We start from the raw sequence: 27,869 nt of genomic DNA on the forward strand, positions 1-27,869 counted from the left end.
TTAAATGCCAGTCCCATGTTCCTTGTGTTACAATGGCCTCAATATTGCCTCCAGTATTGCTCTTTGCTTAGGTATTTTTGGCTACTTAAAGATTATTTGTGTGCGCTCATACATGAATTGTGGTACTTTTTTTCTAGTTCTACAAATTCTTGCTATGTCACTCACTGTTATTATATTGGCCTAAATTTTTTTTTTTTTGTTTAGTGGCTTTTTTTGTTTGTTTGTTTTAAATAAAATTTGGTGCTCTTCCAATACTTGGTGTATATAAAATTATTATATCTCATTCCAGTTTTCTTATAGCTTTGAACATATTTTTCTTTATCTTATAAATTTGATGATCTACTCTGTTGATACTATTTCTTTATTATTTCTCATTGACCTATCTATTTTTTCTAGTAGGAGTTATTCATGCTCAGTTTTGTTTTGTTTTGTTTTTTGAGCTTTGGCTGTCCTGGAACTGTCTCTGGAGACCAGGCTGGCCTTGAACTCTCCATGCCATTACTGTCTGTGTTCTTAATGGTGTTTACTAACTTCTCTGATGAGTGTAGGATTCCCTTAAGCCTCATCCAAGTGCAATAATCACAGTAGTTATTTTCTTTAAGGACTGAAATACATCATTCCATGTCGTCCGAGCATGTAGAGTACTTTCTATGAAGACTTCCATTGGTCTAATATATTTGCCTTTAAATCTTATTTGGTGTATCTCTCTTTCAGAGTGAAATATTCCTTCTTAGTCCTATACTTTTAATAATTCAACTATAATAATTTATAGTTAATAATTTCAAATAATTTACCTAATAAAAGAGAAAGAAATCATAAAGAGCAAATGCAAAGCCCAAATTTCTGGCTCATTTGTATACTTGAGGGAGAAGAGCTGGAGGCATAGAAAGCTTCTTCAATAAGATAATGGCAAACTCCCCAAAATCTTGGGGCAAATGGGACAAGTCCAGGCAGCATTTAGACCTCAAGCACACATGGCCATAAATATACTTCACCATATTTTATAGTATTTGCTTTAATTTCCATCTGTCTTGGTCAGTTGTCCATCCATCCATCCATCCATCATCCATCCATCCATCCATCCATCCAGCTTGAACAAGAACTCTTGATTCTCCTGCCTCTTTTTCCCAAAGTGCTGAGATTGTAGGCACGCACTACCATGCTTGGTTTGTCTTAATCTTTAGTTCATATAATCTCTTACCTAAGCAAATAGAATCCCAGTATTATTTACCAAGTCTGTGTAGAAGTTGGTTTAAATTTCATTTCCACAGCCATGAAAATTATTTAAAGTTGTCAGCTCATTTCTAGGATTGAAACCTCTATGTATTCAAATTTCTCTGAAATTCAAAGTCTGTTCCTCAGTAGGCCAGTAAGCTCATCTTTTGCTCACTTTCAGTTTCATAATGGGCCTCTCTTTCTCTCTTCTCATGTCATATAGTAGAAGTGGCCTCTTCATTTTTCTTAATATTCTCAGTGCCTGGCATATTATAAGGAAATTAGTAATTGTCTACTGACACAGGACTCTGAATGTGTCTAGTCTTGTCTGATCTTGTAAGCCAAGGGTCAGGTCTGGTTAGTACTTGGGTAGGAGAAATAAATAATTCTTTTGAGAAAATGAATGCATTTAAGTGTGTGGGAAGAAATGGATGAACACAGCAAGAAGTTTCCCTGAAAATACTTGTTGTATTAATACTTGTTGTGTCAGTGTATAAGACAGTTGTAAACACTGACATACAAAGACAGTTTTTTTCTTTATACAAGTAATTTGGTTTTCTGTGTGATTCTTTGTCCTTCAGTTTGCTGTACACAATGGCATCTTAGAGGTGATTGTGTTTCTTATGGATCCATTGCAGTCCCTCTCAGCATTCTGACTTCACATTGAAACTTTGTGCCTCAAAACTTACCTAGGGATTTGCCTATCTGTATATATGTTCATAGGATGTTTGTTTTTTCTTTGTGGTGGTACAAAATTCTGGCTGCAGTAGGGTTCAGCATATAATTTTGAAACAATTAAGTTTAAATTATTTCTACAGAGAACACATATACACACCTACATGTCTTAAATAATTTTTATTGTGCCTTTTTAATGTTTTTTTTTTTTCCCTTAAATGTATATGTATATTTAGATAGAAAATCTTCAGGAACAACTAAGAGATAAAGAAAAGCAGATGAGCAGCTTGAAAGAGCGGGTCAAGTCTCTGCAGGCGGACACCACTAACACAGACACAGCTCTGACAACTTTGGAGGAGGCTCTTGCAGATAAAGTAAGTGACTGGCCTGACTCTTCCCAGACCTTGTGTTCTGTTTTCTCATTATCCTAGAATTGGCTGTAACTACAGAGGCAATCCTTTCACAGGAGCTTCCATGCTGCTGCTGTGCATAGTATAAAGTGGAAAGACAGTCTAGTTACTCTTAGATCTTAGCACCAACTTCTGGGCAAGATTGGTCGTACACCAAAAGACCATAGCCACATTTCCTCAAGATTCAGCATGTGTGTCCTATTTCTGCTTTTTAAAGGAAACAAAAACTCATTATTTGATTAGCTAGATGTGCAGGAGATTTGACATTGATCATCAGGGTGTTATGCCAGACCAGCTCTGCTCTGTTGCCTTCCCACCACATGACATATTCATAAATTTTATTCATGAATGTTACATATGTACTAATTTTCTAGCATTGGCTTACTCCTAAAATAATTTTTAAATTTTGCTTGTATTTGTGTCTGACCATCACATGTGTACCTTGTGCCTCAAAGGCCAGAGAGGGCGTTGGATCCCCCAGTACTGGAGTTAGAAATAGTTGTGAGCTGACAAGTGGGTGCTGGGAACTGAACCTGAGTCCTCTGGAAGAGTGGTCAGTGCTCTTAACCACTGACCCATCTCTCTAGCACCTTGGCTCATATTCATTGTTTTATCTTTATGAACATACTTGACATTTTAAGGAATGAAAAAGTGGTGAGAATGCATTTTAGAGAATCTCTTTATGGTGTTTTTGTTTGTTTCTTATTGTTCATTTTGGAGGGGGTATTGTTTTGTGATGAGGTCTCATGTGGCTTAGGCTAGCCTCAGGCTCGCTATGTAGCTCGGTGTCTTAGTCAGGTTCTGTAGAGGAACAAGTGATGAATAAATCTATCATCCATCTGTCTGTCTATATCTACATATCATCCATCTATATAATGAGGTTTTATTAGAGTGGTGTACAGGCTGTGGTCCAGCTAGTTCAACAATGAGGGTCTACCAGTGGAAGGTCCAAGAATCCGGTGGTTTTCAGTCCACAATGCTGAATGTTTCAGGTGGTCTTCAGTATATGCCAGAATCCTGAAGAAGAAATGGACTTGCTAGTGAGAGTGAGAACAAGTAGGAAAAGAGAGCTAGATGTGCCCAGCCATTTGGGTTTTAGTTAATTCCAGATGTAGTCAAGTTGGCAGCTAACACTAGCCAGGGTGGTCTTTAACTCTTGATTCTCCTACCTACAAGTCCCAAGTGTTGGCATTAAAAGGTTATCTCATGATGCTGTACTTTCTTTGAGATATTTAATTGGATTTTTTTAGAGGCATAAGGCAACATTTGTTAGGTCTTTTGGACTCAGAATGCTTTGATCTGCTTGCTAGGATGAATGCATGTTCTCTGAGTATGTTTAGAAACATTACCCAGAACTATACTTAAATTGCTTTAGCCTTCACGATTCCTGAGCAGAAGTTTAAAATTTTCTATCACTTCTCTGTCCTCTTATCTAAGATCAGTTTACCCTAGTTCCCCCTACTTTTGATATATGGGTTATGAGTAATTCCTATTGTTTTATAGGTAGTCTGTGTCACTATTGTTATAGTAAAGAAATGTGTGTTACTTTATTGTCCTAGGGACATACACATAAGTTTCTAGTTGTTTGGAAATTGAGTTTTAGTGGAAATGTTTCAAGAGAATATGTTAGTGCTATCTAATGATATTTCAAATGTTTAGAAACTGACTCTTGGTATTTAAAAATAAAGTTGGAAATTATTGGTTGCAATAGGAAAAATGAGTTCTTGATGTGCTTACCCTTGTCTTTTTAATAGATGATATAGTGTTGAGTTTGTCAGAAGAATCAGAGTATGTTACACGATGTAAGTACAAATGGGAGTATCCTCATGTCTCGGTGTGCTTTCTTTTTAGGAACGGACAATCGAACGCTTAAAGGAGCAACGGGACAGGGATGAGCGAGAGAAGCAAGAGGAGATTGATACCTACAAAAAAGATCTCAAAGACTTGAAAGAGAAAGTCAGCCTATTGCAAGGAGACCTCTCAGAAAAGGAGGTTAGGCTTACTAAATTAGTCGTTCTATGTTTATATCTGTTGCTGTCTGCACAGTGCAGACAAGGAAGAAAGATTTTCTTAGTGTCCTGTGGCAGGTGGTCCAGGGACTCAGGAAGCTGTGAGGGCTACAGAAGATTGGCTCACGTATTTCCTACTCTTTTACTGCCTTGTTCTCTGTTCTAAGAGTTGGTTTCTTTCTTCTTCTTATTTTTTTCTTTAGTTTGTTTTTTAATTAGTATTATTTATTTATTTTATGTATCTGAGTACATTGCAGCTGTCTTCAGACACACCAAAAGAGGGCATCAGATCCCATTACAGAGGGTTATAAACCACCATGTGGTTGTTGGGAATTGAACTCAGGACCTCTGGAAGAGTAGTCAGTGCTCTTAACCTCTGAGCCATCTCTGCAGCCCAAGAGCTGGTTTCTTATGGAATCCCAATCTATATGCAGGTCCTAGAGTGGCTGAAGCCCAGTTACATTTGGAGAAACAGTGCTAACAGTAAGGAAGGTGACAGAAAAGGAGGAAATCTAACCAGAACCACTATTAGAAACATCATAGCCTATAACTTAATTCACTTCATGAGTTTTGTTCTTATTTTTAATAATCCTATCAGTATCACTTAAGTAGCTACAAAGTTCAATGTTATGTAATGACAAATCCAGTAGGTCTGTCTAATAACTGTAGAAAGTTTGTAGAAGTAAGTTTCTACAAGAATTTCCTGCTAAGAGAGGGAAAACATGCATGCTCAAATCGGTGTAGTTACTGAGTTTGGCTACTTCTGTTCTTAAAGCTCATTCTCCTTTTACCTTGTGAGAATAAGTGCAGTGGGTTAGAACCTTGTGCTGTTTTTGAGACAGGACCTCCTGTGATTCAGGCTAGCCTTCAATTTCTGATCCTCCTGCCTCTACCTCCTGAGTTCTGCAGCTACAGGTGTGTTCTGTGCCTTGTTTATGTGTAGCTGGAGATTGAACGTAGGATGTAATGCCGACCATGCAAGCTCTTTACCTGAGTTTCATCCCCAGGGGTTTTTAGGACCCTTTATTAGTACTGAGGATCAACCTGCTTTTAACTGATGTCTGAAAGCTAAGCCAGCGTCTGAAAGTTTTATAGTTCATGGATGTTCTTGAAATGGAAACATCCAAATACTATGAATATAAGTTAAAAAAGTTAAATCCACATTTTATTTCACAGTATTTATTGTAACTATGTCTTGCTTCTTTTAGGCTTCTCTCTTGGATATCAAAGAGCATGCTTCTTCCCTGGCTTCCTCAGGACTCAAAAAGGACTCACGGCTCAAGACCCTAGAAATTGCTCTTGAGCAGAAGAAGGAAGAGTGCCTAAAAATGGAGTCACAGTTGAAAAAGGTTGAAGAAAAAGTTCCCATTATTGTTTTTCTTTACATAAGAACATTGTAGATAGCTCTGAGTGCCTTTTTTTTCTTTTTCTTTTTTTAAAGTTAAGGATTTACAGTGACAATACAGAATTTACAGTTATTTTTATTTTTTACTGTTTTAAAGTAGGTTTGGTGTTGCAGTTATAACCAAATACCTAAGATAAACAGTACTGAAGTAGGAAAAGATTTATTTAGCTTTGTAGCTTGAGAAGTTACAGTCCAAGGTTAGAGGATTCCAATGCTTCCAGTGTTTAGTGAGGCAGAGCATCCTGGCCACCAGGAAAGCAGCAGATAGGAGCGAGGACAAAGTGTTCATCTCAGATCGTGTCCTTAGTGATGTGCTTCCTCTGCTGAGGTCCCACCTCTCAGTCTGACCCCTCAGCAGTGCCATCACAGTGTGGTTCAGGGATTAACCCACAGATTTGGTCAGATGTGCTGGCTCGTTTCCATCATCCCAGTAATAAACACTGGCACATCAAGCTCAGCACACGGAGGAGGAAGACTTTGATCTCGGGGAGGTGGCTTCTAGAAGGTTCCTGCAGACTGTGCTTTGCTGTTTCTCTTTCCCTTTGCTCATACCATTCTGTAGTTTTCAGTCACTCCAATTTAGCCTAGACATTTGATAGTGAATTAACATCCTGGCTTGTCACTAGAATCATTTTTGAAGTCTGTGCTATTTTAACAGTTCCATAATACATATTGTACATTTTGATTACTGTCACCTTCTCTTCCATTGTCATTTTTTTTTTACATGCTCCCAAGTCCCTTTCTTGAATTCAGCTTTTGTTGTTGTAATTGTTGCTGTTGTTGCTTGTTTCTTGTACTACACTGAGTTTAAAGCCAGGTGTCTTAGTTTACTTTCTGTTGCTGTGATAAACACCTTGACCACAAACAACATGAGGAGGAAAGGGTTTATTTCGTACAGCTTACAGTCCACCATGATGAGCAATGAGGGCAGGAACTGAGACAGACGCTATGGAAGGATGGTTGATCTCCATGGCTTACTATACAACCATCTGCCCAGGGTGGCACTGCCCACATGGGGTGAGCCTCGCTATATCAAGAATTAGTTAATAAAGTACCCCATAGACTGTAGATAGCCCGATGGAGGCAATCTCTCCATTGAGATTTCTTCTTCCTAGACGCTTTTAACTTGTGTCAAGTTAATAAAAAGAAAGCAGCACACCAGGGCTGTGTGACCATGGTTTGGTGTTAATGAGTGGAACATGTTGAGCTCATCAGTGCTGATGACAGTGTTTGCCATTCACCTGCAATCTACTCAGTAGATCATAGGATAGCAGGATGGACTAGGACCACAGAGGACCCTCCACAGTTCCCAGTTGACTGTTGATAGCAGTCCCATCTCCTGGAAGCCTACTGCTGGCAGCCACTTCTACATGAGATTATGACTGCATTAACTATATATCATGCCCAAGAGGTAGCATTTTCTAGTTTTCCTGCATATGTCTCACCCTTACATTCTTCATCCCTTCTCTTCAGTTATGCTCCCTCAGCCTGAGAGGGAGTGGTATATGTTGTTGAGGGCTGAGCACTAAACCATCACCTTTTCTTAGTATCTTGAGCAACCATGAGTCTTTTGCATTTTGCCATCTCTCATTCCAAAGACAACATTATCTGATTAAGACAGAGAGTAATATACATGGGTATAATTATAGGTGTTTAGAAAGCAGCTTGGCACTATTTCAACTTAGCTAAAGACCAGCACTGTTACCCCTTAAATAATACTAAGATCCTAGTTGTTTAATTGTGTTTATAGCATTAGAAATGTTAATACTTATTGTTTAGTGGGCCCCCAAACGAATGATAGAGTTCTTGGTTGTCCCCATAACAGTAGTGTCACTATTGCACGGGGGTGAGGGGATATCTTGCCTGGCAAGTGGTGTTAACGTTCATCGGGTTCTTAGCTAGAGAAGACCATTGCTTTCTCTCTCTCAGTAGCATGCAGCGCACCATCCTTGCTATGAAAGAGGGCTAGCAGAGAGGACACTTCCAGCTCTGTTCTGCTTTGTTTGTATCCCTTTTACTTCTTTCTTTTCCCTTATTGCTGTGTCCAGGACTTCAAGTACTATATTGAATTGTAATGTAGAGTGGACACTTTTGTCCTATTTCTGATTATATTAAGAATGCTTTGAGTTTGTCCTCACATGGGATCATATTGTTTATGTTTCCCATATATAGTTCTTACTAGGTTGAGACAAGTACTTCCTATACCTAGTGTATTAAGAATTTTTATCAGGAGGGGATGTTGGATCTTGTTGAACACTATTTTGAATCTTTTGAGATGATTTCTCCTCTGTTCACGGTATTTTTATGTTTGTTTGTATTTATTGTTTTATTTACCGAGACAGGGAGGGTCTCTATAGACTTTGCTGGCCAGTAACTTGTTTTTGTACTTGTGCCTCTGCCTTCTGAGTGTTAGAATTACAAGTGTGTCTTAGGTTTACATCTTGAATTAAATATGCTACTCTATTTGCAAAGTTGACTAGTTCACTTATTAAGATATATTCTCATTATACAACACTAGCTGTCCTGCAGCTTGCTATGTAGACCAGGCTGGATTGGGACCCATGAAGTTCCAACTACCAACGCCTGTCAAGTGCTTACTGGGATGTATGCTACCATGGTCAGCTTTAAAATTGTTTTAAATAAGTGTTTCTACCATTGGCTTGGTAAATCTCTTTTTTTGAGTTTGTGTGTGTATATAGATATTAAAGTTGTAAAGGTCTTTAATGTGATTTAATATTCTTGGAATTCCATTTTAAAGTATAAATGAACTCAGCAGAGTTTAGATATAAAAGCCTGACACGGAATTTGCTATGATAGTAAGTGAAGGTTCATGCTTGCTCCTTGTAGCAACTTTCTTCTCTTTTTCCTTCTCCTCTTCATCATCTTCCTCTTCCTCCTTTTTCTTCTCTTCCTCCTCCACTTCCTTCTCTTCATCTTTTCCCTCATTCTCCTTCTCTCCCTCTTTCTTCTCTCCCTCCCCTGCTCCTCCTCTTTTTTCCTTCTATCTTCTTCTTGGGGGGTTTCCTATACAGGGGTCTCTGTGAAGCCTTAGCTGTCTTAGAACTCACTCTGTAGACCAGGCTGGCCTCAAACTCACAGAGATCCATCTGCTTTTGTTTCTTGAGTGCTAGGATTAAAGGTGTGTGTGTCCCCTGCCCGGCAGATTGATTTTCTTAATGTTTATTTCTTGTGGATCATTGGCTCCTGAGTTATATTTAACTTTGCACTTCTGTTTAGTTACTTGTCATTCCTCTCCTCTTCCCCAGTTATTCTTCTTTTCCTACTATTCATACCTATGGACTGTATTTATTTATTTATTTATTTATTTATTTATTTATTTATTGAGTTTTTGAGACAGGGTTTCTCTGTGTAGCCCTGGCTGTCCTGGAACTCACTCTGTAGACCAGGCTGGCCTTGAACTCAGAAACCCACCTGCCTCTGCCTCCCAAGTGCTGGGATTAAAGGTGTGTGCCACCACTGCCTGGTGGACTGTATTATTTTTATTTGACTTTAAAGGTATATTTGAAAGATTTATTATTAGGGCTGGAGAAATGGCTCAGCAGCGTGTATTGCTCTTTCAGAGGATTGAGGTTTGATTTCCAACACCCACATCAAGCAGCTTTTAGCTATTTGTAATTCCAGTTCCAGAGATCCAGTGCCTCTGGCCTCCATGGGCACCTACATTCACATGCACAAGCTGGCACACACACACACACACACACACACACATGATTAAACATTTTTAACAAGTTTTATTATTATTATTAATGTATATGCTTGTGTATCAGAGCTTACTGGAAACTGAATTCTGGTCCTTTGGAAGAGCAGCTAGAGGATTTAGCTACTGAGTCATCTTATATGCTTCTTGACTGTTTTATTTTTTTTTATTTTTTTATTTTTTTATGGATGATTTTGGGCCTCATAATAAATATTCCAAGGTAAAATAGCATTTTAAAAGAAATCCATTTGTAAACTAAAGTAAAAGTAATTCTTCTCCACTTGTTACTAGTCTTTTCACTATGTGATCCATGAGCAGAGAGAAGCCATTTAAATAGTCGATAACACTGTTGGCATTGAAATAGAAGAGTTCTTTGGGTGTGGATTACCTACTTCCAATGTTCAGACTTTGAAAACTTTTTTTGGGGGTAGGCGCATGAAGCAACATTGGAAGCCAGAGCCAGTCCAGAGATGAGTGACCGAATACAGCAATTGGAGAGAGAGATTTCCAGGTACAAAGATGAATCCAGCAAGGCCCAAACAGAAGTTGACCGTCTCTTGGAAATCTTGAAAGAGGTGGAAAATGAGAAGAATGACAAAGATAAGAAGATAGCTGAGTTGGAAAGGTAAGGAAGGGGACCTAAGCAGTGCTCGCTGGGCAGCAACCATGTTCTACCACTTCTGAAGAAATGTGTATTACCGACTTATTCTTCCAAGTCAGTGTGAAGCCTTTGCTACAGTCCCTAAAGGATGACATGGGGTAGGGATAAAGTGAGAAACTACCACTTGAACCCCATTGACAAGAGAAGACATTTAGTGCTGAAGGGCCCGGTTTCCTCCTGACTATATTCTAGAGAGTCCAGAGAGACCCTTGGTTGTATTATTGCCTTGTGTAATGAGTGAATGGTTCTCAAGTTTAAAAAGTTGTTGAGCTCATAATCTCTTGGGCTGTGAATTTTTAGAATGCATAATTTAGAGCATGGGAAAGCAAATCATGTCAGTTTTAAATTAGAAGGGACATTATGATGCTAATGTAGGAGACTTATAGGTGAGTCTTACCAGGTTTTAAATTTGAAATCTTCACAATGAGTTGTATTTGAACAGATCTTGCCAGAGATAGCTCTCTTGGAATATTGCTTTTCTTTTATATTGAAGATCAAGCATATAGTCTTATTACCTTTTCCTTTTATATGTTCTATTTAACGTAATATTCCAAATACACATAAGCACCTTTTCCAGTAGAACTTCGGAGTCACCATATTCTTCTAGACATCTAGAAGTCACTAATTTGTATAGATTTTGAAAAAAAAGTTTAAGGAATAATTTATTTTCTTGAAAGCTAGAAAGTTTCTGACAGCATCTTTAAATTATTTACTAAAGTTTAAATTTTGGAGTTAGTAGTAGGGTTAATATTTTCCTTTCAAGTTACTATTTCTTCTATTCCACGTTTGTAGACTTTGATTCCTTTAGTGAACCAAAAATGCAGATAATAGGGTTTCTCATTCCCGCCTGTACTTTTTGGTTCGATTAACTGTATATTCTATAGTTCTTGATAAGAGTTATTTATTTTTATGTGTACCAGTGTTTTGTCTTCATGTACGTGCATGCACTGTGTGTGTGGCCTGGTGCCCTTGGAGGTCAGAAGAGGTTGTTGGATCCCCTGGGACTAGAGTTCAAGATTGTAAGTGAACTGGAAAGATGGCTCAGAGGTTAAGAGCACTGGCTTTTCTTCCAGAGGTCCTGAGTTCAATTCCCAGCAACCACATGGTGGCTCACAACCATCTATACTGAGATCTGGTGCCCTCTTCTGGCCTCAAGCGAACACTGTATTACATACTAAGTAAATAAATCTTAAAAAAAAAAAATGATTGTGAGCCACCATATGGATTCTGGGAATCCAACCTGGGTCTTCTGGGAGAGCAACCATTGAACCTTATTTCCAGCCCCTTTAATAAAATTCTTTTAATCAATCTTGTAAGAATATAGTTTGTGTGTACACACTTACATACTTTTTGAGGAGCTTGAAATCATCAGTACTGCACTTGCACTGAGATGTCATACTTTTGAAGAATGTTATCCTACTGTTTCAACAAAGACATTTCTGAATAATATTCCTTTCTTGTTTGATTTTTTAAATTGAAAGATTTCATTTGAAGTTACTGTTTTCTGTTGTACGCAGCTAGCTTTAAAAATGATTCATTTTTAGCTTAATACTGTGTGTGTGTGTGTGTGATGGACTTGTTGTGAAAGAAAATAAGAATTAGGGCTAAGTTAAACATAGAAGATTGAAAATTAGGAACACTGTGTGAGAGGGAATGTGTGAGGTGTTTGTCTTTCTAAATCTGATGTCCTCACTTAGTATTTCTCCAGTCCCATCCATTTCTCTGCATTTCATGATTCCCTTTTCTTTATAGCTGAGTACTGTTCTGTTGTATCTGCCACATCTTCCTTACCCATTAATCAGGTGATGGGCATCTAGGTTAATTCCATTTCCTAGCTATTGGGAATAAAGCTGCAATGAACGTGGGTGTGCAAGTATCTCTACCGTAGGACGTGAGGTCCTTCAGGTCCATGCCTATGAGTGGGATAGGTGGGTCATGTAGTAGTTTTAAATGATCTGCTTCTTCCGGGACTTCATTTTTTATACATTGGAATACATTTTATAATTAGATAGATGTATCCATTCTCTGATCATACAACTATGTAATATTGTTTGAAGACCACAAAGTTTCTTGCTTAACAAACAGTCACCACCATCACCAGGATCATTACCATGACCACCACATACTCAAAAAACTTCCCAGCTCAATTGGTCTTGCCCCAGCCCTCTTTGGTCAGAACACTTATTGAAGGCTTCTCATCTCAATTGGAATTGTCTCTGTGCTTAAATTTAACCCAGTATCTTGAGCAGAAGTGGCTTTGTACTGTATCCCGGTTTGCTGAGAAACTAAGGTAGAGTTTCATTTCCTTTCAGTTTTGGTTCCAGTGTTGTAAACTGAGCAGGGCTTGCTTTTGGAGTTGGTGCATGTGCTCTCTCTGAGATCCCGTCTTCCTTCCTAGACCTAGTGCTGGAGAGTGTGACTGTGGCTGTTGTACCTGACTGAGGTTTGCTTCTTGTATTGCCCTTCCCTTGTTTCCTATATGTTTTTCTTTTGGTTTATTTTATCCTGTTCTTGTTCCGCCTGGGTTTATGTATCTTAATGTTGCAGTGTGCATGTTCTCTCTGTATCACTGCCATTCTCAGATTGCCAGTCTCCCATAAATAATGCTGCCATCACCAGGTTTCTGTGTCTGCATCATTCTTGATTAAGTGTGTGTATGTAAGGCTCAGTCTTCTTTGTTGCTCCTGTTCCTGGATTTTACTTGATCACAATTACAGCCATCAATTTGAGCTATACCTCTTATGTACTCTCTGCTTTAAATACAACCAGCCTGCACTCTCTCTTGCTAGGTTCTATGTGCTAGTCATATTGCGTTAGTTTTTTTTTTTTTTTCTCTCTCTCTTGCCCAAGAATCCTTGAGGTTGATGTTACTGTGCTGGGACACTTGTATTTAGAGACCCGATCTCATGTGGTCCAAATTGGTCATGAACTTGCTGTGTAGCTATGACTTTCTGATTCTTCTGCCTCTATTTCTTGTGTGTTGGGAGTATTGTTGTATGCCATTCCTGGTTTATGTAGTGTTAGAAACTGATCCTGGGGCTTTGTGCATATTAATAAAAAAATCAGTCTACCATTTGAGCTGCATATCCATTGTGGGATACTCTTTTAAGTAGCCCCTGATAGATCTGCAATTCCATCTTGTACTTTAGCATGTACAGTTTACTTATAGAAGGTATTCAACACTGTTTAAGTACAAAAAGAAATGCAACCTGATGAAATTTAAACAAAAGAAAATTCTTTGATTTTTGTATTACTTCTTTACCATTAAAAAGTTATCAGAATTATTCTTTGTGGATGAAGGTAATAAATGAACAGTTCCTTTCCCATGTTGGTTCTTAAGAAAATTGTTGTGTTTGTTAGAAGATGTATTAATGGATTCTTTCCATTTAGTGTAGTAACATTCTTTGACCAACTACAGTTTTTCCAGTTGAAACCAATCACTTACCAGTTCACTTTCAATAAGAGAAATGAAGGTGTCATAGGAGAAAGAGGGGTAGGTATTAAAAAAAAAGATATTGTCTTACATGTTTGTGATGATTTTAGAGGCTGGTTAAGCAAGTCTGAAATCTAGTTCCAGGAATGGAGGTTTATAATCTGGATGGCATTTGTAGAGGCACAAGCCAAAGCAGGGCTCCTTTGTCTCTCATGTAACCTCAGCCCTGTTTCCAACACCTAAATAATTTATCATGTTCACTCAGGTAATATCCCCTAGTATAGTGACTAGAGGAGTGTGTGTGTGTGTGTGTGTGTGTGTGTGTGTATATGTATATGTATGCACATGTCATACATGGTTACACCCATGTGTGCCAGAGTTCAATGTCAGGTGCTTTCCTCAGTCACTCTTCACCTTATTTTATGTGACTTTTTATTTCATCTCATTGAACCTGAAGCTCTCTGGTCAGCTGGCCTGGCTGTCCAGAAAGCCCCAGGATCTGTGCTCTGGCCCTCATGTTTGCATAGCAAGCACTTTGCTGGCTCGCTGTGGCCGTGATGAGTTAATGTTCATGGAAACCACCATTCAATGGCAATGGGTAGCCTTCATAGAGAAAACAAAGTGAAGAATAAGATGTCCTAGTCTGAATAAATAGATTTAGATTACCTCATGCTTTTCCTCTCCATTGCTGTGATAAAGCACCCATCTAAACCAGCTTGGTGCGGAAAGTGTTTATTTGGCTCTCTCTTCCACCCCATAGTTCATCACTGAGGGAAGCCAGGGCAGGAAGTCAAGCAGGAACCTGGAGGCAGAAACTGAAGTAGAGATATATCAAAGAGGAACACTGCTTTCTGGCTTGCTCTCAGGTGGCTCAGTTTCCATTCTTATATAGTCTAGGGCCACCTGCTTGGGGGTGCTACTGGCCACAGTTGGCTGAGTTTTCTCATGTCAATCATTCACCAAGAAAATGCCTTACAAACATGTCTATAGGCTAATCTGGTAGAAGTAATTCTTCAGTGAAGATTCCCTCTTCCCAGGTAATTCTAGTCTGTGTCACATTTGGAAAAAAAACACCCAGCATACCTCTGGAAACTGAATACTGCTACTAAAAATGTGTCTTCTATACTTAGCATATTAGTTTCCATATAGATCTATAAATAACTTGTCTATGGCATTTCATGTCAGCTCACATCTAGTGTCTCCTGGTCATTCTCTTGGTCCTACTCTTTCCCTACTCCTTCTACTCTGTGGTCTCTCCAAGTCTTAGCACCGGGTCTGCTCTCCAGTTCTGCCCACTTACGGGATGTGAAAGCTGATCCAGCCATGTTTGTTGTGGAATATGACTTGAAAATTATCAAGATGTCCTGTCCACCCTATACCTGGGTTTGCCCAGGATATCATTTTTAGGTTTTGGACAACTTATTAGGATTTAGCTTCCTGGATATTTTGTCTCTGACTAGAGAGGAAGAATATATATCTGTGACCTCAGAGGTGTGTTCCCACATCCTAGCACAGAGTCCCCACTCACTTACCCTGCTACCTCTTCAATAGAATTTACAGTAAAAACAATCTATTTTTCAGCCACACAGAGCTGGCTTTCAGTTGGCCCCAGCACATGTGGAAGTCATAGGTCATCTTCCCTTTTGCTCTCTAAGAATTTTAGTTTTTTGAGACCAGGAAAGTCTTACACCAAACCTGAGGCTCCTAATTTGGGCAAGGGTGGCTGGCCGATGACATGCCTGTTTCTATTCACAAACAATGCGGTTACAGATGTGTGTCAGCATTCTTAGCTCTTACAAGGGCGCTAGTGACATGAACTCAGACCCTCCTGCTTGTGCAGCAAGCTCCTTCCCCACCGAGTCATTTCCCAATTACCCACCTTCTTTATTTGAGTCTGAGTCTCTTTGAAGCCCTCGCAGGCTTTGAACTCTTGATCTTCCTGCCTCAAAACTACAGGTGTGGACCACTGGCTTCTTTCTCTCTCCTCTTTTCTTTTTTCTTTTCCTTTCCATTCTTTTCTCTTTTCTTTTCTTTTCTTTTCTTTTCTTTTTTTTATGTAATGGAAATAAGTATTATCCTTTCTTTTTAAATCATTTATAACCTTAAACTATGGTTCTAAGTATATATTGAATTAGACTTGTATAGTAAAGAATATATTTTTTTTTAAATTTAAGAACAAACTAAATTGTTGATCACACATGAAATTTTATTCATTTACTTACTTACTTTTTGGTAAGATGTGAAGGTAAAGACTCAGTCCACCATGGCAGGGAGCCAGGGTAGTATGAGAGGTTGTTCACGTTGCATTGGCATTTAGAGAGTTGACAGAAAGAAATATTGATGCCTTGCTTTCTTTTCCATTTAAAAAAACCGTCCTCTGCTGAAGGGGTTTGCAGCCCCATAGGAGGAACAACAATATGAACCAACCAGTACCCTCAGAGCACCCAGGGACTAAACCACCAACCAAAGAGCACACATGGTTGGACTCATGGCTCCAGCTTCATGTGTAGCAGAGGATGGCCTAGTCGGACATCAATGGGAGGAGAGGCCCTTTGTCGTATGAAGGCTCGATGCCCCAGTGTGGGGGAATGCCAGGGACAGGAAGCGGGAGTGGGTGGGCTGGTGAGCAAGGGAAGAGGGGTATGCATAGGGGGAAGGGTGTTTTTTAGAGGGGAAACTAGGAAAGGGTATAACATGTGAAATGTAAATAAAGAAAATATCAAAAAAAAAAGCCTCCTTCCTTCTTTCTTTCCTTCTTTTCATCTTTTCTTTTTTTTTTTCAGTCTGTAACTCTAACCTATGGGTAGATCTTCCCTTTTCAGCTAAACCTTTCCTCACAAACATTACTGTAAATCTAATCACATTGACAATAAAGATTAACTACTATCATATGTCTACTCCCTTGTCAGTTAAGTATATATTTAAAATCAGAATGTTCGATCCCTGTTCTTCAAAGGCTCATGAATATCTCACAATGCAAGATACTTTTATTTTACCTATACTAATGACCAAAATCTCAATAATTCTAATATTGCTCAAAAGCCCAATGTCCAAAGGGAAAGGTAGCTCAGTGGACAAAGGCTGCCAAGCCTGGCAACCCGAGTGAGAGCCCCAGGATCCAATGGTAGAGGGAGAGACTTCTGCCAGTTGTCTTTCTTCCTCCATACATGTGCTATGGCACACACATGTGCACATATAGACAGACATACACAAATATTTTTTAATGAACCAAAACTAACTATAAAGCCCCTTGAACGTAATATGGGAAGATGGACTAAAGTAACACTGAAACCCATTTGCACAAACACCAGATGTTACAGTTCTGTTTGTTGCTGGCTTGTGATGGAATCATTGGGACTCCCACAGCCTTAGGTAGCCCCACCCTTTAGCACCCCTAGTCTCCTAACTGCACTCTGCCTATAGCTTTCCTCAGTCTAAGTCTCACAATTCTGGCATCTTAGATGTCTTGCAGTCTCCATTCTAACTCTCTTCCTACCTGTATAGCTTCCTCCTTTGGCCTTTTAAGGTCCTTCTGCAGGCAGTCCAACTCTGCTGTATACTGTCCATCCTCAGTGTTTCTCTGGCATCTTAGTGCAAGCCTCTAGGACACTACCACACTTGAATTTTGTTTGCCTGGAAGCCACATGGACAGTGATGCCAAGTTCTGCTGCATGGACAATGTGTAGCTCATCCATGGCTCTAACACTTCAGTGTTTTGGCAGCTGAGCCTGGGAAACCATTTCCCTAGGTAGCTGTTATTCAGTCCCTTTATTTCCACTCTCAGTTCAATCTCCTCCTTCAAATGAATGCATTTTTGCAAGCTCTGGAGCCTTAGATAGTGAGGTCTTATCCTCAGGGAACCTTTCCTATTGTTTAGGTATGAATCTGAGGTTTTTTCCCTTAGGTGCATTAATCACTTTAATAATTGCACCTACTTCCTCCACTCTCATCTTGTCTGTAACTTTGAACTCACTTAATGTTTCTTTCCTTGCCTAAGTGCATATATTTAAGAAATATATTCCCATATATTTTTGCTCTGTTTTACTGTAAATATGAGGAAATCAGTCTATATTTTATGTGATCTTGAAATTTCTGGCAAACAGCTTAGTCCATTACTTTTGAATTCACTCTCACTTTAGTTTATATGACATGGTGGAACACAAGAATTTTTTTTTTTTGCCAGAATATGAGTGGGTTAAAGCTCACTCTTTGATAGTCTTAATTTCCCCCGGAAACCTTTTCTGCCAGGCCTTTACTGTTTGCGTTTCTATTGGCATCTGGGTCTTCCAAACTCTTACCAGAATGGCCATTAATCTTGGCTTACATTCTGGGACCCCGCTAGCATCCTGCTTCAAACTCTCCCACATTACTCTCACAAATCAGCTCCAAACGCTAAAGCACCACACAGTCAGGTTTATTACATCAACAGCCCCACGCCTTGGTAGCAATTTACTGTATCAGTTACTTAGCTGTGGTAACCAGATTTCTTACAAGAAGCAATTTAAAGGAAGAAGGATTTATTTTGGCTCCTGGTTTGAGAGTGTAGTTCATCATGGTGGGAAGGCATTGTGGTGGAAATGAGAGGCAGTTGGTTCCAATGTGTCTGCCTAAAGGAGGCAGAGAGAGATGAATGCTCTGCTTTTGATTCTTAAAGTAAAAATGAGGTCATGAAAACAATCATGATGACATTGGGCATTATAAATCTTAAGTGCTGAGGAAGTAGTACTGATTTCCCTTACACCGACCACTCTTCAGAAAAAGAAACCCGCCTATTATAAAAGGCAGTAATGACTCAGAACATTTGTGCGGTGGAGGGCTGTTGAACATGGCTATTTTGTAGGTCTTAATGCTGGACAATGTTGCAAATAGCATTTTTTAAATAGAGCCATTCTTGTTCATTATTGTTGTTAGATTGTTTTTACTCAAAGAATTTAGCAGATTTGGATTGATTAATATGAGTTATGATTAAGGAAAATTTGACTTCGAGAAATTTTTTTTCAAATTCATTTAAGGATATTTAAGGAGCTGTCAGTCTTGGGGTTTTTCCCCCATTTTGGTGACCCAAGTCCTCTTCATGAAATAGGATGTTGAGGGAGAAACCAGACTTAAGGGGGAGTGTAAAAAACTAAACTGACTGAATGCTGATGTCTAATATAAAACCTCTAATGCCAGTGCCAGCAAGCCGGCTCAGCTGGTAAAGGTACTTGCCACCAACCCTGATAACCTGAGTTTGATCCTTGGAAACCCACATGGTAGAATGAGAATAGACTCCTACAAGTTGTCCTGTGACTTTCATACACATGCCATAGCATGTTTATATATGCCTACACACATACATACAAAATAATTACATGAATTTAAAAGCCAACCCACAACTAATTCCAGTTTTAGCTGTTTAAATGAGAGAATTGACAATATCCATCCCTGTTTAAGAAATTTGCTCTCCTCTCCCCAAGAAATGGTCAATGTTGGACAAACATTTTAAAAGAATTTTCATCAAAGTATTAAACTCTAATAGGAAATGTATCTGTTGTGATCTCAAATTCTAATTTCTAGCACCTGTGAAGAATCTGCATGCCCCTGTCCTCTTTACTCCGTGTTTTAGCCTTACCCCATTCTTGAATGTTAGTATTTTTAAGTATTGTCCTTATTAATTCTTTCTAACTTTCTCTTTCACGTTTTCTTCCTGGATTTGCTGTTCTCTTCAGTCTCACCTCAAGGTCAGTATGCTTGCTAAAAATGTACAATTACACAGAGGATGTAACTGAGGCTCAGTTACTACCCTTGTTCTCCATTCTAATAAGGACGAAATTGATAGAATGTATTTCAGGAAAGTGATGCCCAGATCTAGTTCTGAGCATACAATATGTCAAGAAAGTAAGCTTTGCATAGCAGCGAATGCAAACTTTTGTTCTTTGGAAGATATGAGAATGTTCAGAATGCAGGACTGAGTGGGTTTTTACTGAAAGAACTGAATATGTAAGGAGCCACCAGGGATAGATAGCACAGGAGAGCTTGTTCATCTTGATAGCACTTTACTAGCAGTGCCTTGGGTAAGAACTTAAGCAGGGTGAAAGGGACAATAATGATGTAAATTGAAGTAAAAAAGTGTGATAGAGTTAAAATATAAGCTTGTTTATGTCATATACATTACCTAGCAATTTTCTTGTCATAATAATTAAGTGATATGTTGTTCCTATTTATGAAAGTGCCCATCTCTTGATACTTAGTGGCTAGCAGTAGGCAGGGGAGGTTGTTATTCTCATGGGGAGGTAGGCACAAAGAAATGATTGCCCTGGGTTTAGGCAGTCAAATAACAATATTTAGCTGTGATCTTTTGCTTTAGGTTTGATTTTTCCCAGACAAGGCATTTAAGTAGGTAACCCATATTGGTTTTACATTTCTGATCTTCCTGTCTCTTTATGTTATATGAACTCCAGATTGAAAAGTAATCCCAGATTATTTGGGCTTTCATAGGCTTCTGATGTGTAAGTTTTGCTGTATAAAATTGGGATGATTATCACATGTAAAGATTAAATGAGTTACTCTAAGTAGCACTAGAGCATAAGGCACAGGGAAAACGGTCTTGTTTTCTTGGCATTTTCTCACAAGTACTTAGACTTCCCACAAGACTCCATTCTTGGGTTATTTTCCAAAATGAACCCAATTGCTTTTTATTTCACTTTGATATTTGATTTGTTGTCAGCTTTCTTCACTGTTGTTTGCTTCTGTCCTCTGTTAGTAGTAGAGGTCATAACCTTAAGGAAAACTACCCATTGAGTGGGGGAAATCAACTTGTAAAAACCTTCCTTTCTCTTCACATAATAAAATAGAAACACAAAAACAGTGGGGAAGCAAGCTAGTAGAAAGCTCCCAACGCCTGCAGCTCCTCAGTGGCTGCAACCAAAGATAATTAAATAGTGGGATCCCAAAGAATTCAAAATACCACAACTAGAAATTTAAAGAAGATTCAAAAAGCAAATGAATGAGGTAAGGAAATATATTTGGTATCTACAAGAACACCAATGGTATGGATGAGAAATTGAAAAACATAGTGAGAAAATTGAGATTTTCAAAAAAGAGAATTGAAAAAAGAACTAAATAAAAAATGCAGTGGAAAGTTTTATCAGCATATAGTGTCATGTTGAGAAAAATATCAGTATTAGAACACAAGACAATAGCAGCCAAGAACTTTGGGCAATGAATAAGAAAGCAACCAAATGAATCCATTTGCTAGAAAAGGAAACTGAGAAAAAAAAATTGAGACATAGAATAAACATTCAGTTAAATAATATGAGAAGATCTTTACATTGAGGGAAAATACAGACATAGGAGAGATATTTAGAGCCTCAGGTACACACAACCAGAAGAAAACCACCCCAGGAGATGCCCTAGTTAAATGGGAAAACTGCAGAGCAAGGGAAGTTATTGAAAGCTTCCAGAGAAAAGCACAATTCATGTACAAAGACAAATCCACTGGGATAATTTCAGAGTTTCCAACAGAAACCCTAAAAGCTAGGAAGGCATAGAATTCTGTCCTTTAAATCCTGAAAATAATTGTCAGACAAAATCATATATTTGCTAAATACATATCTTTTAATTGGTGGAGAGATAAAGACTTTTCTTTTTTTTTTTTTTAATAGACTGCCCATTACTTTATTTATTTTTTTATTACATATTTTCCTCAATTACATTTCCAATGCTAATCTACATTTCAAGTCTTATCCCCTCCCCCTCCCCCTGCTTCTATGAGTGTGTTCCTCCACCCACCCACCGCCTCCCACCTCTCCGCCCTCAGTTCCCTTACACTGGGACATCTATTGCACCTTCATAGGACCTCTCCACCCATTGATGTCTGACAAGGCCATCCTCTGCTACATATGCAGCTGGAGCCATTTGTACTCCTTGGTTGGTGGCTTAGTCCCTGGGAGCTCTGGGGGGTTCTGGTTGGTTGACATTGTTGTTCTTCCTATGGGGTTGCAAATCCCTTCAGCTCCTTCAGTCCTTTCTCTAACTCCTCCATTGGGGACTCCATGCTCAGTGCAATGGTTGACTGTGAGCATCTGATCCTGTATTTGTCAGGCCCTAGCAGAACCTCTCAGGAGACAGCCATATCAGGCTCCTTTCAGCAAGCATTTCTTAGCATCCACAATAGTGTCGGAGTTTGGTAACTGTGTCTGGAATGAATTCCCAGGTCAGTCTCTGGGTGGCCTTTCCTTCAGTCTTATATCTGACAAAGTAGATTTCAAGCCCAAGTTAGAAGAGATAAAAATAAGTTACTACTTATTTGTAAGGAGACAGTTCAAAGATGATGATATAATGATTACAAATATAGAGTGTTGATGTGCTTAGTTTCATAAAACAAATATCATTGGACATACAGGGATAGTTGGTTCCAGACAAGGGCAGAGGGAGGGACAGGAAATGCTAGGGGGCAGGGAGAGAGAATTATAAAAGTAAGTATAAAATTAAAAAGTATACAGAAGATAATAAGGATAGATTCTCATGAAACTTGAAGAATTGTTAGTGAATACTTTGAAAGCCTATATCACGTAAATTGGAGAGTCTATTGATGGTTAAGGTTCTGTACACAGAATACCTACCAGAGGTAATCCAGTAGCATGTATACACAGCTGGGACATCTGTAGTGTGCACTGATGCTGGAGTCATGATGGAGTATCTCAAGTAAGAAGCTACCAGATAATGAAATATTTACTAGACAGTTGAAGTTAAGGTTTTCTGCATTTTCACCCTCCCACACACACATTGATTACCACTCTGGCTGCATTGTGCTGACTCTGAGCTTCTTCTAAGCTATTAATTACTGCCACTGTGTCCTTCCAGCTGCCATTAATGATCATCTGCTAGGACCTTCTCTGCTGTGACTGTTGTCTGATATGTATGTGACCCATACCTGGGAGAAGACATGGTAGTCAGATGACGTACTCATTGGTGGAAATACCTCTGCTGAAGTCTGAGGGCAGAGTTTCAGAAAATACAGTAATTACTGACTGGATACTGTCAGGAACCATCATCTGTTGGAAAAAAGCTTGCAAAAGAGATAGACAAGAAGTACCTCAAAGATGATATTAATTCACCCAAAAAGCCTAACACAAAGACTAGAGGGTAAGAAGGGCAGAACTTTTTATGACAGGTGATTCAGAAGAAATCAAATACATTTGTGCTAACTTTAGCAACTACCATGTATTTTTATTGGTTAAAACATGAATCCAAGCCGGGCATGGTGGCACACGCCTTGCCTTTGATCCCAGCACTTGGGAGGCAGAGGCAGACGGATTTCTGAGTTCGAGGCCAGCCTGGTCTACAAAATGAGTTCCAGGACAGCCAGAGCTACACAGAGAAACCCTGTCTTGAAAAACCAAAACCAAAACAAAACAGAACAAAAAAACCCCCATGAATCCAGATAGCATGTTTGCTCTTCTGGACTACAATGAGGGTGGTGTGACTCCATATAGGATTTTCTTATTTTTATTTGTTTTTAATTGAGACAAGGTTTCATTCTGTAGTCTGATCTGGAACTCACTATGTAGAATGGGCTGACCTAGAACATACAGAGATCTGCCTGCCTCTGTCTTTTTTGTGCTGGGATTAAAGGGGTTCACCATCATGCCCAGTCAGATATGATTTTCTGTTAAGGATCATTTAGAAATGGAAAAATGTTAGTGAACTGTAAAATTTCATTGGATTTTTTTGATCACCAGCCTGCATAGCTGGCTGCTACTTGTCATTTCTAGAACACTAGGCTAGTTGATCTGTTCATTTTGATCATGATTTATTTGGAATGGAGACATTGTTTCTTAAAGGACAAAATAATGTCATGCATCTCACCTAAAAATAAGTGTGTTTAAACTTAGTAAAAATGATGAACATCAGTGCTTTCCAATCCCTTCTATGAATCAGAAAACCAGAGAACACTACCAGCCTTATTTTATGAAGTTATTTCTTACACTGAAACCAAATCTGGATAAGGACAGAACAGGAAAAGAAAGACTACGGTAGTGGCTGGAGCAATGGATCGGTGGGTAAAAGAGCTGATGGCACAAGCATGCTGATCTGAGTGTGATTCTCAGAGTCCACAGTGGACAAAGAAACCCAGCTTTCAGAAGTAGCCTTCTGAGCTCCACCTCTACCCCACAGTAAGGGGATGCACATGCACACACACACACGGATGGTTTTAAGAAAAGAAAATTAGCCAGGCAGTGGTGGCACACTCCTTTAATCCCAACACTTGGGAGGCAGAGGCAGGTGGATTTCTGAGTTTGAGGCCAGCCTGGTCTACAATGTGAGTTCCAGGACAGCCAGGGCTATATAGAGATACCCTGTCTCGAAAAACCAAAGAAAAAATTAAAAAAAGAAAAGAAAAGAAAATTATAGAGCAGTTTCCTTACTAAATATGAACTCAACAATTCTTAATAGAAATCTTAAAACCATATTTAGCAGTATATTAAAAGTTCATTTCATGGGAACAAATTGGCTTGCTTCCAGGAATGGCTGGGTGATTGACATGTATATAGGCTTTATTACATTGAGGCATTTCTTTCTATTCCTAGTTTCTCAGGGTGGGGATCCACTATCATGTAAGAATGCTGAATGTTTATAAAGATTTTTTTCTGCACCAACTGAAATAATCATGTAAGTCTACATGCTATATGCATTGATTTCCGGAGATTCAGATTCAGTACTACAAAAAACTGTGGCCGGAATTATGTCAGTATATCCAATTTTGGCTTTAGACTCTAGGAAGGCATTTTCTTCTAAAAACCATTTTATTTAGTGTGTGTCTGTGTGTGTGTGTGTGTGTGTGTGTGTGTGTGTGTGTGTGTGTAAGGGCTTTAGCAGCCTGGTGGTGTGTGTGTGTGTGTGTGTGTGTGTGTGTGTGTGTGTGTGTGTAAGGGCTTTAGCAGCCTGGTGGTGTGTGTGTGTGTGTGTGTGTGTGTGTGTGTGTGTGTGTGTGTGTAAGGGCTTTAGCAGCCTGGTGGGGTGTGTGTGTGTGTGTGTGTGTGTGTGTGTAAGGGCTTTAGCAGCCTGGTGGGGTGTGTGTCTGTGTGTGTCTGTGTGTGTGTGTAAGGGCTTTAGCAGCCTGGTGGCAAGCATCTGTATCTGCTAGGCCATCTTGCTGGTTCTCAGAAGTCACGTTCAACAGGTTAGGTAAGGGCATGTACATAGATCACCCTAACGCAGAGACAAATGCACAAGTAGATTTTTACTGGTATGGTAGTTAGGAGGCCAAGAGTAGTTATGGCTTAATAAAAGGACCCATTTAAGTTTTGGTTTTAAGAGGTAGGGAGTTGGGGCAATAATAACAAACATAGGGCACAGCCACAGTGTGGGAAATTGGCATCTTATAAATTCTTTGGTCCCAGGGATCATGGAGAATAAACGTGTATTTCCTTCATTTCTTTGTGTTTAACCTTCTTAGGCTTCTGTTTGCTCCCATCATGTGATGGTGCAGAGTTATGTCTGTCAGTGATTATCTCACTGTTTATTGTCATCCTGAGAAATGATCAGGTGTGACTTTTAATACAGGATATCATATTAGTCACACTCACTTCTTTTCTGCTTGAAAAATGATAGAAGATATGCATTTACCTAAATTTAACTCAGGTTAATCCAAGTACAACTGAAGTCTGAGTTTTAAAAAAATTCTTACAAAACTATTGGAATTCTTTTTTTCCTAGTACATTATGGATTTTCTAACATGTTTGGCTTTTCTTATATGCTAAGATTTAAGCAAAATTATTTACTGTTTAGTTTGTAGGGGGAAAAAGAATGCAAATATTCCAGTTCTTACGTTTCATAATATATATTTCTACATATCTATTCAATAAATGCCTTCTATTTTGCTAACATATTTTGAAGTTGGTTTTTATGTCCCATACTAAGAAAATAAGTGAAAAGGGTGTTTAGTGAGGCAGAAAACTCCCTGGGCTCTCCTCAGTTGTAGTTACTTTGGGATACATTGTGTATACATATGCCCATGCTCACACTCATCGTATGTACAAGCCAAGGCGGGAAAGGTCAGTGGAGAGATGTCAGGTAATCTTAGTCTTTAGACTGTAATAGCAATGGACGCAAACTAAAACAAAGGATCTTGAGAATGAGAATAGGGAACCATGTGGAGAACGTGGACTGCATCCGACCATTAAGATGTAACTGTCTTATTGTTAGAAAGAAGTTAAAAATAATTTCTTTAGACAATCAAGAAAAAGACTCATAAAGACAAAAGCAGACACCCGATCTTTTGACATCTTCCTTGTGTGTGCCCGAACAGTCATGTTTGGGCACATTCTCTGTGTTGCAAGATTTACACTTTTTTGAGTTAATAAAGTCATATGAATGTTATAGCAAGTATTTTGAAAATCAGAATGTAAGTATTTTTTAAAACACACATAAATGAGGTATAGGGTAGATTATATTGTGAGCAATGGATTTCTTAAATCTTGTTCTGAAATTGAAAACTGTGACCTAGTTCTGTGTCATAAGGAGTAAATTTATTTTCTTTTACTTTAAGATATGATTTTAAAAAGTGCTGAAAAGTAGCGTAGCTTTGATTGGATCAGACATTCGGCCTGTAATTATGCCTTTAACCAAAAACTAATCTAGTGGTCTTAAGTGGGTTCCTTATTTTGTGTGTCACAATGCCTTCAATAACTAGGTCTTGCTACAGACATCACTAGCTGCCAGCGCCATCTGGAATAACTCTCAGGTAAAAAGTGAGAGGAATTTATGTATATAATATGTGAAAACTCTAAGAAGAATTTTGAAAATAAGCTGTATCACTCATACAAACTGGACTATTCTTCATTTCTTTGACTTTCCTAATGTGAAATTTCCAATCTTCTTGTTGTTATTCATTGGTAGACTACTAGATTTTGGAGATGCTAAAACAAAATTATGAAGTTGGAAAATCAAATGTAAATGTTGTCTTTATTTCCTTTGATGGTGATGTTTTATTGTGGTGTCTGTGGCAGACACCTGTAAATACCTCATATGACAAAGTGAAGTGTTGTCTTTTCAGTGGTGTGAATTCTACCACAGGACGACTTTTTATCTTGTTGTCAGTGCATTCATTCAGCATTTCCTCTTGACTCCACTTCCTCAGCAGACATTAACTCCTCACACTCAGAGCTTCCCAAAGGGGATGGCTCTGTAAGCTCTCTCCTCCCCATGATGCATGCTACTTTTTATTTTGAAGCAGTCTCACTAAGTTGTCCTTGCTGACCTTGAACTCACTCTGTTGTCAGGCAGGCTCTGAATTGGGATCCTTCCTGCTCAGCTGGATGGCAGCCTGCACAGTTCTTTTTTTTTTTTTTTTTTTAATATTTTTTATTACATCTTTTCCTCAATTACATTTCCAATGCTATCCCAAAAGTCCCCCATACCCCCCCCCCCACTCCCCTACCCACCCATTCCCATTCTTTTGGCCCTGGCATTCCCCTGTACTGGGGCTTATAAAGTTTGCATGTCCAATGGGCCTCTCTTTCCAGTGATGGCCAACTAGGCCATCTTTTGATACATATGCAGCTAGAGTCAAGAGCTCCGGGTACTGGTTAGTTCATAATGCTGTTCCACCTATAGGGTTGCGGATCCCTTCAGCTCCTTGGGTACTTTCTCCAGCTCCTCCATTGGGGGCCCTGTGATCCATCCACTAGCTGACTGTGAGCATCCACTTCTGTGTTTGCCACAGCCTGCACAGTTCTTAAAGGATATACTGGTTCAGGGTCTTACTATAGAGTAGAAACTGTCCTGAGATTCACTATTTAAGCCAGATTGGTCTCAAGCTTGTGACCTGTTCTTTCATCTCAGCCTCTAGGCTGCTTATGTGGCACTGTTTTTAGGTTTTTTGAGGATCTGCCAAAAAAATTTCCATAGTGGTTACTTCAGTACCAGGATTCTGTTTTGTCCACATCCTCACCAACACTTGCTATCTGTTGTTTTTTTATTATAGCCATTACAAGAGATGATATATTATAAGAGGTGCTACTTGTAGGCTTGATTTGCATTTTTTTATAATGTTGAATGTGTTTTTCTATGTAGATACAGTTATTCCTTTGTCTATAGAACACTTTCCCCATATAAAAATTGGTGTTTTGCTTTTTTTTTTTTTTTTTTTTTTTTTTTTTGGCTTTTCAAGACAGGGTTTCTCTGTGTAGCCCTGGCTGTCCTGGTATTCACTATGTATACCAGGCTGGCCTCGAACTCAGAAATCTGCCTGCTTCTGGAGTGCTTGGACTAAAGGTGTGCGCCCCCACTGCCCAGCTGCATTGTCTATGAAATGTTAAGTCTTTTGTTGGATTTACCACACGCCTCCAGCCTCCAACT

General features: G+C 39.0%; 1 protein-coding gene across 12 annotated transcripts in view; it reads left to right on the forward strand.

The window, feature by feature from the left end:
- Erc1 (ELKS/RAB6-interacting/CAST family member 1) overlaps positions 1-27,869 on the forward strand; it is a 277,991-nt gene that overhangs the window by 92,644 nt on the left and 157,478 nt on the right. For all 12 annotated transcript variants that reach the window (XM_085840047.1, XM_085840052.1, XM_085840050.1 and 9 more), the window contains 4 exons: positions 2,127-2,264; positions 4,152-4,292; positions 5,518-5,658; positions 9,864-10,057. In XM_085840047.1, the coding sequence (XP_085696173.1) occupies positions 2,127-2,264; positions 4,152-4,292; positions 5,518-5,658; positions 9,864-10,057 (614 nt within the window). The remainder of the gene's footprint in view (positions 1-2,126; positions 2,265-4,151; positions 4,293-5,517; positions 5,659-9,863; positions 10,058-27,869) is intronic.

Source organism: Mus caroli, unplaced genomic scaffold (assembly GCF_978045245.1).
Source record: "Mus caroli unplaced genomic scaffold, Mus_caroli_1 scaffold_7, whole genome shotgun sequence".
NCBI classification, from domain to species: domain Eukaryota; kingdom Metazoa; phylum Chordata; class Mammalia; order Rodentia; family Muridae; genus Mus; species Mus caroli.